Source organism: Microtus oregoni, unplaced genomic scaffold (genome assembly GCF_018167655.1).
Source record: "Microtus oregoni isolate MIOR12 unplaced genomic scaffold, Mior012 000036F_ref0000092, whole genome shotgun sequence".
In the NCBI taxonomy this organism is placed as follows: domain Eukaryota; kingdom Metazoa; phylum Chordata; class Mammalia; order Rodentia; family Cricetidae; genus Microtus; species Microtus oregoni.
Window position 1 is genome coordinate 23,066,098 of NW_024543095.1, and position 13,924 is coordinate 23,080,021.

The 13,924-nt window shown below is 40.1% G+C and overlaps 1 protein-coding gene across 1 annotated transcript in view; it reads right to left on the reverse strand.

Annotated features, from left to right (window-relative positions):
* The window catches only part of Cplane1 (ciliogenesis and planar polarity effector 1), a 94,529-nt gene that overhangs the window by 11,934 nt on the left and 68,671 nt on the right, over positions 1-13,924 (reverse strand). The window contains exons 39-46 of the mRNA XM_041631271.1: positions 13,344-13,415; positions 12,179-12,288; positions 11,666-11,861; positions 11,367-11,495; positions 5,840-6,213; positions 3,369-3,456; positions 1,726-1,881; positions 266-296 (exon numbers count right to left, since the gene is read on the reverse strand). Coding sequence (XP_041487205.1) covers positions 266-296; positions 1,726-1,881; positions 3,369-3,456; positions 5,840-6,213; positions 11,367-11,495; positions 11,666-11,861; positions 12,179-12,288; positions 13,344-13,415 — 1,156 coding nt within the window. The remainder of the gene's footprint in view (positions 1-265; positions 297-1,725; positions 1,882-3,368; positions 3,457-5,839; positions 6,214-11,366; positions 11,496-11,665; positions 11,862-12,178; positions 12,289-13,343; positions 13,416-13,924) is intronic.

Consider the following 13,924-nt stretch of genomic DNA (forward strand, 5'->3'; position numbering starts at 1 on the left):
AATATAGCCAGGAGGATGTGGTGGCACACGTCTTTAATCCCAGCACTAAAAAGGCAGAGGTAGGTGGATCTCTGAGTTCAAGGCCAACCTGGTCTAGAGAGTGAGTTCCAGAACAGCCAAAGCTACACAGACAAACCAAACCCTGACACAAAACAAAAAAAAGTATAAAAGCTCACATTCATAGAAGCATTAAAATTTCCATAACACATATTAACATACAAATTTTAACACACAAATTTAAAATCATGAAGTCTTAAAGATTCACCTTTCAAATAATCCATTGCCGTTATTCACACCTTAAGAGAAAGAAACATTGTTAATGAAAAGATTTAGGTTAATAATGAAAAATATTGCATGAAAAATTGTTCAATAAAAATACCTTTAAAATCTTTGGTCAGTATTTTCATGTTGTGTGTTTGTAGAGACTGACGTCAAGTGCCTTCTATCACTCTCTCTCTCTCTCTCTCTCTCCCTCTGAGACAAGGTCTCTCGCTGAAGCTGGCTGATTTGACTATGCAGAGCAAGCAAGCCCCAGTGACACTCTCCAGCACAGCTCTTAATGTGGCGAGCACAGATCCAAACTACCATGCTTGCACAGCAAGCCCTAGACCAACTGAACCATGGCCAATTCTTTTTAAATTTCAATTATTAAATTAGTCAGATTTATAAAAACCTGCATGTATGTCTGTGTGAAGGTCCCAAATCCCCTGCAACTGGAGTTAGACAGTTGTGAGCTGCCACGTGGATGATGGGAATTGAACGGAAGTCCTCTGGAAGAGCAGCCAGTGATCTTAAACACGGAGCCATCTATCCAGCTCCATAAAGAGCACTTTAAAGTTGTTACTCTAACCCTGTTTTTGGAACTCTTCCTCTGGGCCGCCTTCAGAGCTAACTCGGCAGTTAGCCAGGGTAATTCTCCATTCACATGGGAAATAGTCACACTCAGCTTGGCGTCTTCCTGCACAAGCAGAGTCTCTAGGAATCTTATGGTTGTTTCCAAAATTAAAATCCAACCTCAATCAACTACTTGCCAGTAACGTTTTTAAAAAGAGATGGAGGTTGTAGAGGAGAAAAGATGACAAAACAAGGCAATGACACATACACTTTCCGAGAAGCCTGGAAGGAGGGTCCTACATACGGCATCAAAATTCTTGCTTTGTTTTAAAAAATATTTCTTTTTAAGCTTACAAATCATCTATTAAATACTAGGGGAAAACACTTCAATTTATTCATGTTACCAGGGTTACACAAGAAATGCTATGCATATCGTTCATATGACTAAATGTCCCCTCAGGACCCAAATATGGAACTTGTAATAACAATGCATCTCCACGAAATCAACACAAACAGCAGCATTAACCCTTTCTAAACCTCAACCTCAACTCTGGAATGAGAATAATGAAGTTCTACCTCAGTCAACCTTAAAAAGGGCCCATGCATGAAATACAGCAATGGACACAGCAGGGGCTCAACTAATAACCCACAGTACTGTTACAGATTAAATTTTAAAATTCTAATAATTAGCATTTCAAATTTCTCAAATTTTATAAAAATCAAATATAATTCTAATTAGTATAGATTCAATGGTAAACCATGAAAGAGGGTGTCATTCATGGTTGAAGTGTATTTACTTCACACCTTCACAGCTGGACCCCTCCCAGGTGCAGTCACAGCAACACTCTAAAGAGCACAACAGCATGAAGCCCTAAGAACTGAAGAGAGTACCAGGAGAAGTGATGCTCCAGTCCAAGTCCACGGAAGAGCCGAGAGCCGACCCCGCAGAAGGGCATGCGTGGGTTTTCTGGCTGGAATGATTTTCTGTCTCTGAAGTTTCCTCGGTATCGTTTTGATCATCCACATCCTCATGCGTCTGGAGACACACTAATCCAAGGCACACATACAATTAAGAAACACAAAGGAAAGTGTAGCAAGTGCTCATGCTTCCACATGAAACACTCGTGTGTTAGAAGCCCACAGTACATTCTGAAAGTTTTCTACAGTACAGGGAATTAATTTAATAAAAAATATAAAGTGGCCAGGCAGTGGTGGCACACGCCTTTAATCGCAGCACTGGGGAGGCAGAGGCAGGTGAATCTCTGAGCTCAAGGCCAGCCTGGACTACAGAGCTAGTTCCCCAGGACAGGCTCCAAAGATAGACAGAGAAATCCTGTCTCGAAAAACCAACCAAACAAAAAACTATAAAAAATATAAAGTGAAAAAAGTAATTACATTTAAGAAAAGCTAGGAAAGCAAAGCAGAAACAGTCAGACTGAAAACAAGGAAGACCAAATGAAATACTAATGAATACACCACTGAGCCCTAAGATGAAGAAATCATGAAAGACTGAACACACACAAAAACTAAACAAATGGGCCGGGCGGTGGTGGTGTACGCCTTTAATCCCAGCACTCGGGAGGCAGAGGCAGGCGGATCTCTGTGAGTTCAAGGCCAGCCTGGTCTACAAGAGCTAGTTCCAGGACAGGAACCAAAAGCTACGGAGAAACCCTGTCTCGAAAATAAAATAAAAATAAATAAATAAATAAATAAAACAAAAAACCAAACAAATGGGAAAACACAGCAGAAGCTGGAGGTTTAGCAGATATTTCTGCTGCCAAGCCTGACCTCAGTTTGACCTAATGGAGGAGAACCAACCCCCTCAAGTTGTCCTGTGCCTGCCAGGCATGCACTGGCTTCCCAAGCGAATAAACAAACATGTAAGTTTAAATCATTAAATTAACAAGGTCCAAGCAAACTTAACAGGCATTTTTAGAACAGAGGGCGAGAAAGGGAGATGGAACCAACACACACTTCCCAAAGGTAAAACTTTTAACTGGAGAATCTATCGAGATGTAAGAAATTCATACCTTAATATTGTATCAAAAAAGAAAGATGAATAAAAAGTAAATTTTTTAAAAGTAACCAGTGATTTTAATACATCAGTTAGATTAACAGCATATAGGCAGTGTAAACTCAACAAATGCTGGGAGAATGTCTTTCAAATGACGAGGGAAACACTAGAATCGGAGAAGACATGAGAATTCTGCAGTCAGCTAAGTGATGACCTAAAAAAATCACAGTAAAGCTAAGCTATTTTCAAAGACAAGGATGATTTACCACTGACAGACTTGGAAAGAACTAATAATGGAAAGGGGGAATGAAATCCTTAAGGAAACAGATACAAGATGCACACATGTGGTACACACATATACATGTAGGAAAAGCATATGTATAATATAAAAAAATAAAAGAAAAATAAAACATTGGGAATAGGGTGGAAAGCAATGGCTTCAGCTTACATGAAAAAAAAAGTATTTCTAGCTCTTTTTCGAAGCCAGGCTTCAATACCAGCCCAGGTACCCAAAACAAACCTTCTTTAGAAATGCTAACGGATTTTGAAGCTAATGGTTTTTCAATTCCAGGGCCAGAAGACAATTCCTTGTGATCTACCAGTCCAACCTACAGAAGAAAACACACACAGCAAAACAACTGCTATAAATGTTATACTCTTGATAATGTCAAAATATCATGAATAATTTATGTATATCTTAAGCATTTTAAATAATACAACAAAAATGGAAGAAACATGATAAACTCTAGTTATGTGTTAACTGTCAGGGATCATGAAGAGCAGCAGGCTTTTACCATGTGCAGCCAAACTGACATGACTTCTCACAAGGACTGGGCAACAGCTTCACATGGCTCTGTAGCTGGGGAGAAAGTCAGCTACCATCCTGACAAAGTCTTCTACATCCAGATGTGGAAACGAGGCCCAGAGGGTTAGCGATTTCCGCAGTGACAGGAAACTCTGGTTCTTAAGCTTCCAAGCGAGTACTTGTCACAGTGTCCTGATGGTCCTGTCTCTAGGCCTGCAAACTGTTCTATTAAACTCAGCAAGTGAAAGTGTTGGAAACTGGAGGTGAAGAAGGAAGGGCAGTACACGTGGGGAGTGAGGAAGGGGAAATAGCTATGGATTCTTGAAAAAGTCCTAAGGAAACCTTTCATAAGCTTACTTAAGAATGTGTGGGTGGGGCTGGAGAGATGGCTCAGAGGTTAAGAGCACTGCCTGTTCTTCCAAAGGTCCTGAGTTCAATTCCCAGCAACCACATGGTGGCTCACAACCATCTGTAATGAGGTCTGGTGCCCTCTTCTGGCCTGAAGGCATACAGACAGAATATTGTATTGTATACATAATAAATAAATAAATTAAAAAAAAAGAATGTGTGGGTGGAGAGAGAGAGAATACACATATATGTATATGGCTTTAAATTTGCATTACTACTAGTTCAGAAGGCCATTTCAAGAGGGTCTTTGAAGAAAAGGCCTCCAAGGACTACTCTGATGCTCCAGGTTCATTTGGCCATGTCCAAGTTTGTGGTTAAAAAAACAAAAAACAGAGGCAGAGGCAGGCGGATCTCTGTGAGTTCGAGACCAGCCTGGTCTACAAGAGCTAGTTCCAGGACAGGCTCCAAAACCACAGAGAAACCCTGTCTCGAAAAACCAAAAAAAAAAAAAAAAAAAAAAAAACATAAAATAACATTAGCTGCAAGGTGTTGGCACACACATCTGATCCGAGCACTCAGTAGGCAGAAGCAAGCAGATCTCTGAGTTCAAGGCCAGTCTGATCTACAAAATGAGTTCCTGGACAACCAGGACTATGCCGAGAAACCCTGTCTCAAAACACAAAACAAAACAACAACAACAACAACAAAACAGAAAAAAAAAATCTTTGAGAGGAAAATGCCATTGACCGCAGAGATTTCAAGTCACATTCTGGTTTGCAGCTCACAGAGTTCCTTCTGTGCTGGAGCACGGGCTCCCCACATAAAAGCTTCTGGCAGTTGTTCTCAGCTGGGGTGATCTGAGTGTTATATGACAATGTCAGGGAAACAATGGCTGATTGTTTTTACTTGGGTTCTGCTAGCAGCACGTAGTGAGTGAAGACCTGGATGCTGTAAATGTGGGAAGACAGAATTACCTGGAGCTGGGAGTGGGGCTCACTGGTAGAGCACTTGCCTAGTATGTGAATGACCTCAGAACCACAAAAGAAAGAAAAACAATTATCTTGCCCAGTGGTTCTCAACCTTCCTAATGCTGCAAAGCTTTAATACAGTTCTTGATGTTGTGGTGACCCCAACCAAAACACTTTATAGCTACTTCCTAACTGTAATTTTGCTGTTATGAATTGTAATATAAATATTTGTTTTCCAATGGTCTTAGGAGAACCCCGTGAAAGGGTCATTTGACCCCCAAAAGGTCATAGCCCACAGGTTGAGAATTGCTGATTTAGCCTGTCAATAGTGCCGAGTTTAAAAATTCTAGCTTAAATTTTTCTCCATTATTTAACAAACTCAGATATATAAAATTATATCATATTGATCATACTTATTTAGTTAGGGGGCTTTACCCCAGTCCCCTGGCATCCATTTTTGGAATGTTGGGCAGAAAGTTCCATTTCAAAGCTCCCGCCCCTGGGAGTTGCCTCAGTCCAAACTCCACCTCTGAGAAAGCATGCCAATTGGTGACCCCTCCTCCCCGAAAATAAACACATGGTCTCCCCTTTTTCTTCTTTCCCTCTCTGTGTTTTTCTGGGGGCCACCTGGGAGTGCTGGCAGCCATTAAACATGGGCATCTTCTAATCAGGTCTGATTTGGTCTGATTGGGATTATGTGTGTCGGCGGAGAGGTTTGGTCAGTTAAGAAAAAATACTTAACAATACTATGTTTTTAATGACTGGGAACCATTACCATAGGCACGAGCGCGCGCGCACACACACACACACACACACACGCACCCACACCAAAAGACAATAAACAAAACATTAAAAAATAAGAATAGATACCTTTTCCCAGTGTAGATTCAGTACTTCTGGTGCAGGGAAATCCTGCTCTATATTTTCCACAATGGTCTGCACTGTTAACAGTTGCTCGTCCATCTTCTGAAGCTTGGCAGTAAGATGTTCTAACTTTTGAGCAGCTTGGTTTGGAATGCGGCGAGCAGCAGGGCTTGGAGTGGGACAAGCAGCAGGGCTTGGTGTGGGACAAGCAGCAGGGCTTGGAGTGGGACAAGCAGCAGGGCTTGGAGTGGGACAAGCAGCAGGGCTTGGAGTGGGACAAGCAGTAGGAACATCCTGTAGCAGAGTCCAAAGCAGAGATTGTTCTCCAGAGTCCAATTTCGAGCTCTGTTCCTTGAACTGGAAGTTTGGTTCTAGCAGATCTAACATAAATCAAAGAAAGATCAGCATTAATCTTAAGGGAAAAGAAGATAAGGATAATCTCATTTAGGCCAACATGCCATTAGTTTCCAAATCTCTTATTAGTTAAGAAACTTATAAATTTATTTCACTTTCTGGACTGCTGAGATTTAAGCCTATGGTGGATTATAGATCTAAACAATGTAGCACACACAGCTCTGCACACATAGCAATCCCTTCGTACAAACTGCTACTGCATTAAAAAACAACTACTGAAAACCAACAGCATTACACAATAAAAGCTAATTCAGTGTTGGCTACCATGCAGAATGTGAGCCAAGCAGAAAACATTGGAAGCCCAACACATTGCTTCTCTTCTAGCTGGCTGCCTCTTCCCTGGTCCCCAGCTCAGGAAACACTACTATTCACCACGTTCCCCAAGTCACAGGCCTAAAAGTAAGCGAGGGTTGCTCTCCTTCATATTCCAAAGTGACATCAAGTATTGGCTCTCCCTCCTCCACGGCTCCATCCCTACACTGCTTTATTGGTGTGCTCAGAACACAGACCTCAAATAACATCCTACTTTTCTCCTGTGTAGTCTATCTTCCACAATGCCTAGCTGGACAAATTAAAAACATAAATTTGATATTGTTACTTTCCCCCGCAAAACCTTTCCATGTGTCTCTAATGCCTTACCTTAACGGTCTAAATGTCTCAGTATGTCTAACAATGGCACAGCCTTCCCTCCACCGCCAAAGCTTCAGCTCTTGCTCCTGCTTTCAACAAATCCCAACTTCCCAAACCCAGCAGGTGCCACAAAACTGCACTCCTGCAGTCAAGCCTCAGTCTGAATGCGCTTTCTCCCTTCATCTGAGCCCCTTTAACAAACACTGTTGGTGTCTCTACCCTCTCAAGGAGATTAGATGTTGTCCTGCTCAGTCACCCAGCCCACGCAGCACTTCCAACCTGAATCTAATAATCCTAATTCCCATCTTCCTTTCCCCACAGTCACTGCCCACAGGCTGACAACCTGCAGGTACTTTTTCCACTCCTAGTATCTGGTCCCCACATGTTTATGGAATGAGAAATCCATCAAAAACAGCTTATTTTGCCTACTGTACTTAGCTCATAGGAATTTTATGAAGATCAAGTTATACAACAAAGTCTCTGAAAGATGAGAGTTTTTTGAGAGTTTCTGGTCCTAGTCCTGGCTAGCCTTCCCAGGAGAAGACGGTGTCAGTGCTGATACTGCCTTACCCTGTTTCAGTTTACCCTCACATTTGTTATCTGACTACTGGTCCTGTTTCTCAGCAGCCTGAAGTGTCTCCTTGAGTCACCCTCAGGGAAGATCTGGTGTACAATGATATGGGATTCCCCTATGTATGCTGTGAATGTGTTTGGTTAATGAATAAAGAAGCTGCTTAGGCCTATCACAGGGCAGAATTCAGTAAGGTGGGAATTCCAAGCAGAAATAGAGGAGAAAGTAGGCAGAGTCAGAGGGATGCAATGTAGCTGCTGGAGGAGACAGATGTTAGAACCTTACTGGCAGGCCACAACCTCATGGTGATGTATGGATTAATAGAGATGGGTTAAGATATAAGAGCTAGCTAAAAAGACACCTAAGCTATTGGTTAATCAGTGATTTAATTAATACAGCTTCTGTGTAATTATTTTGGGTCTGGGCAGTCTGGAACAAAGAAGCAGTCTCCACTAACAGAGAGAGCTTGAAAAGGAATTCTAGACACACACACAAAAAACAGTTTAGCACAGCTTCTTGGTAGCCGCATTTTTTTTCCCAGATGGGCTCTGTTTGCTGGCGGCAAGCAGAGGGGGTGCTGGTGCTCCTTTAAGAGAGGTCTTCCCGACTCATAATTGGCAGCAAAAACCATGCAGCTCCTTTAAAAAGGCTTCCTGGTTTGTGCTAGTTGTGTGAACAACTCTGACTCTTTTGGAAGGTCTGGCTATAGAGCATTTAAAAGGGGTTTGTGAGCAGAGTGCTACAACTTACTTAATGGCAACACAGACCTGCTGTGTGCCTGAAAATGGGACTGTGAGCATGGCTTGCAGAGACGGTACTGAACAGACCTCTGCCATGTTGGACTGGGCAGAGGCAAAAGGCAAAACAGAATTAGTCCTAGCCACGCGGCTTAGCATTTTAAGATGCGGTCCTGGTCAGAAAAGGATTACAGATATGCAATAAAGACAGACTCAAATGAAAAAAGACCTCTAAATGGGTTACAGTGTTAGACAAATGTACATAGGCTAAGGGAAAGAAGAAAAAGAGTATAGAAAAACTAAACAAAATCTTTAGAGATAGAGTCCAGGCAGTCATAGATTAAAGAAGTAAAAACAAATAAGCCACCTAAAGATGGAATAGACACAGAAAGTCTGGATTATGTATATTATTGTGTATTCTTTGAATTTTTTAACTATAGAGATATTTGATTCTAGGAGCTGATAAGCTAAACCAATATATATATATATATATATATATATATATATTTCAAAGGTATCTTTTTTTTTTTTTTTGGTTTTTCGAGACAGGGTTTCTCTGAGGCTTTGGGGCGTGTCCTGGAACTAGCTCTGTAGAACAGGCTGGTCTCGAACTCACAGAGAGCCGCCTGCCTCTGCCTCCCGAGTGCTGGGATTAAAGGCGTGCGACACCATCGCCCGGCCATTTCAAAGGTATCTTGACTTCAAAATTTGGGTCTAAAGATATGTTGCTTTGAAAAAGAGGTTCTGCTTTTGTTTCCACAGAAGATGAGAACCTGTGGATCCCATCCAGACTAATGTGCTTTGATGGACCAAGACCACCCAAAAGGTCTCTGTAAAACCCTAAAATTACTTTCCCCAAAAAACAGCAGGAAGCAGTTTGGAGAGAACTATGCCCAAATTCCCAAGTATTGTTTATAAACATTTGTTTACATTTAAAGGGGGATATGCTATATAGAGAAGAATATTTTGCATTAATATGGATCTTGGTTTATTGATACCATTTTTTTGTTGTTGTTTTTGTTTTTCGAGACAGGGTTTCTCTGTGATTTTGGAGCCTGTCCTGGAACTAGCTCTTGTAGACCAGGCTGGTCTCAAACTCACAGAGATCTGCCTGCCTCTGCCTCCCGAGTGCTGGGATTAAGGGTGTGCGCCACCACCTCCCGGCCTTATTGATACAAATTTAAGGTCAATTTTGATATATGTATATTTCTGCTCTTGATTAAGGTATTGTGTTTGTGCAGCTCATTTAAAAATTTAATGTATAATTAAGAAATATAGATTAGTAGATAGTCATCTATAATAATCAAGCTAGTCATGTTAGGTTTTCTAGATATATAGAGATATATCTCAGATAGACAGTTATTCTTCAAACTTTTCAAAGACTAAGAGAATATGGCATTAAAATGTTTTAAGAGCTTATGACTTTTCATGACAATGAGACATATGTGCTCCTGGCAGCACCAATCTACTTCAAGAGGATGATGGGCATCTACGAAGCTCCTTATGGAGTTTGTTAGCCATTTGGGCAAGAAACTGCTCTTGCCTGGACTGCTTGATGTTATGCTGTATAAACTGGACATGCAGAACGCACAGAGAAATGACTGATGAACTTGCTTAAAGGTGTGACCGTCCTTCAGGGTTCCTGCTTCATGAAAGAGTCTGCCAGACATTCTGCAGACATTTGTCTGTGTCTGCAGGACACAGACAAACTGCCAATATAGGCAGAACTGTCTTTGAAATTTCCTGCTTCATGGAAAAGACTACCTGATACTATGGGCCTATAGGCTGAAGATGGATCCCCAATGTTACAGAAGAACTTAGGGTGACTGTCCAGGCAGTGAGCTGTCTCTGTCATTTCTAGAGTTTTAAGTTGCTTACAATGCGCTTCCTGTTAACTTAGGTAATATTATATCCTTCTGTGGTCTCTGATGCAGTTGAAGAATAAATAGTTATAGTTTTCCTTAGTTAGGATAAAAGATAAAGCAGATATAAGTATTGAAACTTTTGTAATTCTTGCTTGATATCTGTTTTGTTGTATGTAATTTTGCTATGCTAAAGTAAAAACCTTCCTTTTTACTTTGACAGAAAGGGGGAGGTGATATGGGATTCCCCTCTGTGTGCTGTGAGTGTGTTTGGTTAATAAATAACGAAGCTACTTGGGTCTATTACAGGGAAGAAGAGAGTAAGGCAGGAATTGCAAGCAGAGATAGAGGAAAAAGTAGACAGAGTCAAAGAGACACCATGTAACTGCCAGAGGAGACAGATGTTGGAAACTTGTCAGTAGGCCACAACCTCATGGCGATGCACAGATTAGTAGAGATGGTTGATTTAAGATGTAAGAGTTAGCTAGAAGTATGCATAAGCTAATAATAAGCCAAGCAGTGTTGTAATTAATATAGTTTCTGAGTGATTATTTGGGTCTGGGTGGCCAGGAAACAAATGAGCAGTCTCCACTAACAATACAGTAGCAACTCAGAATGGCCTTGGCATGTAAGAGAGGAAGCAGGCGGTCATATATGCTTATACATATACACAAGCATGAACAATTAGTTAAAAAAAAGAGGTCATAAATTTGCAAAGAAGGGTATATAAGAGTATTTGGAAGGAAAAAAGGGATAGGAAGAAAAATTATATAATTATATCTCAAAAGCAAAACAAACACCCCTGAGTTATTAGTTGGCTACTATGCCCATGTATTTACTAGGTGCTATTACAAATTTCCTGCACATACACTTTCATCTGTGTGTGACAGGCAGGACAACGAGTGTGTGTGCCACCATGTGAGTATGGAGGTCAGAGGACAATTTTAGGGAGCTGGGTCTCTTCTATCATAGGACCTGGGACTGAATTTGGGTTATCAGGCGTAAGAGTGAAAGTGCTTTTACTGGCCCTGAGTTTTCCTTCTTTTCAAAGATGAGAACTCCTCCTTTTAAACATCAGAATACTAAAGGGCTCAGACAAGATGTTTATTTTCACCTTATTACCCGAGGAAAGACGTGCACAAGAGATATGAAGTCTTCTTGCAAACTACCGTGGGTCCCAGACTTACAGCCACGGTTGTACCTCATTTACATACCTTATCCCTTTCTCTTTCAAGTGCCTTAGAAATGACCAAGGAGCAACACTTCTAACGTAACAGGAATAGAGGGAGGGGGCCATGCAGTACACGCTGGCTGTTTACCTCTGTCCTGCTGCCTGTCTGACGGGATCACTGAGAGAATCCCCGGCTCCTTCACGTCCACAACGTTTGCTTTTAAGTTTTTCCCATCCAGAGAAGATTCTGTCCCTTTTGCAGGTTCAGAAATTAAACCTAGATTAGAACATAAAAGACAGACAAACACTGATTGTAAATTTCCAGTCCAGGCAACTGAGAGGCTAAGGGAACATTTCTAAATGTCAACACAAGCATGGATCTAGGGATCTAGGAAATTTTGGGTGACGTAACAGGGCTAAATACATCTTAGTGTAGGAAAAAAATACCTTGACTCTCGAAAGCATGAGGGGGGACAGCATTGACAACTGAAGCTGCCATAAAATGCAGCTCTGCAGACAATGGGCCCTCTGGAGGACGGCTCTGTGGCTGGAGAACATTGTCATCTGAAGGCTCTTCACTGGCAGGTAATCCCAAAAGGTCCTCAGCTTCAATGTCAATCACATCTATGTACGTGTGTCTAGCCTGAGTTAAACACATAGTAACATTTATTTTTAATTTTAGATGACTACCAAACAGGTGGTAATGTTAGTTTGTCATCCTTCTTATTACTAACAAGCAAGCATCTGCATGCCTAACTTGCAGAAAGCAGCAATATGTTTGAGCTTTCTAATTGGAGCAGTATAGGGCATAACACTTCAGACACTTCTGGCCCTTCTTTCAGAGCTGTGCACATCTTTATACTCATTTTGCCTAAAAAATGGGGTATTATATATGGATGGCCACAGTAAGTGTGAGACAAGGTTATTGTTAAAATTCAATGCAGACACCAAGGCTATTACCAAATGAGGTGGGGAAGGAGACAAAGGCTTCTCTGGTATTCCCGTGGGAAGTCTGACATTTAGACAGACATCTGGAATCAAGAGTTGAGGAACATTCAAAGGTTCATGGCCTGGAAATTAAAGAAAGAAAATTAAAAATGTTAAATAAATATGTCTATAGTCCTTAACTTTCTAAGAACAAGATTACAGCAAAATAATATAAAATGTGTATTTCTTATACAAGTTTCTTAGGTATAAATATAAAATCCAACCAATTCTAGTCTAAGAGTTGATTTTCTATAAGGAAATTTATAATCAAAGACAAAGGAGTACTCTTCTTTTATGAATAACATACATGGAAAATAAGGTATCTAAATTTTATAAAAAAGTTATAATTTCCTATTTCTATCTTAAATATATTAAATTATTTTACTTAAGAGAAATATACATATCAGCTACACTTTAAAAACTTTCAATAGTTAAGTCATGCTTATTCTTAAACATTCTTATTCTTAAAATGGATTTAGGCTAGTCATAGGCTCACTGCTAACTTTTATATTTTCAACTGTTGGGGGCTGGAGAGCTGGCTTAGCAGGTAAGAGCAAACACTGACTGTTCATCCAGAGGAGTCAATTCCTAGCACCCACATGGCAGCTCACAACTGTCTGTAACTCCAGTTTCAGGGGATCTGACACCCTCATACAGATATACATGCAGGCAAAAGACCAATGCACATAAAATAAGAATAAATAAATCATTTTTTAAAGTTATAAATAAACAAATCATTCCAACAGCTGAATTTCATTAGTTATTTGCCTCTATTCAACAGTACACAGAGGTTCTCCACTACAGAGGTAAGCAGACAGTTGAACCCTGCTTTTGTCCTAGGACTCAAATCTACTTTTCTAGCATTTTATTTTTAATATTACTTGACAATTCATATGTAAAATACAATTCATGACATATCAACTTTACTGAAAAACTGCTAATAAATCTTGAATCTTAAATCACAGGTTAACTTTAAGATCTGAGGGAAAAAAAACAAAACCATTTAAATTGTTACCCTATCTCTATGAAGCCACTTGCTTGGGGAAACTGTTTTCTAAGGGAGTAACTTTGGCTTTCGCACTATGCAGACATAGCTTTAATAAGTCAAACTTAATCTCAGAGAACAAAGAACTCACACCTGAGGTAGCAGAAACGACTTGTTGATTTTTACCGCTTTCAGAACCAACTTCTTGGGAAGTACCTTCCTTATCTTGTAGTAAATTCAAATATATGAGGGAAAAAGAAAAAAGAAAAATAATTTCACAAACACAGGAAAATTAAATATATAAAAACAGATAGTGTATGGAAAAGGTGGTGGGAAAATAGACTGCCAGCTTAATTAATATAATATGACCCTGGCTTAATTTCCCCCAACTCAAAGAAAAGAAGGGAGAAGAAAGAAAAAACCCTAAAAACTATCTAACACATTAACACATCAATGTACTCAACAACAGAAGCTGGTTAAATATTCCTTTGCACAACTGCAAAAGGAATATGCTTATAAAATACTCATGCAATAGAAGGGAATGTTTAAAGTAAATAGAAAGGAAAGGAAATGCAAAAGACATAAATAAACCTGAAAATAAGCGAGCTGGCAATTTTCAGATATAAGGTGAAAATAACTTTACATGACAAAAAAGGTATTCCATGTCATCCAGTTTTCTCAGACTTAAACTACTAAGTAACAACATATTAAGGATGATTATATATTTTAAATAC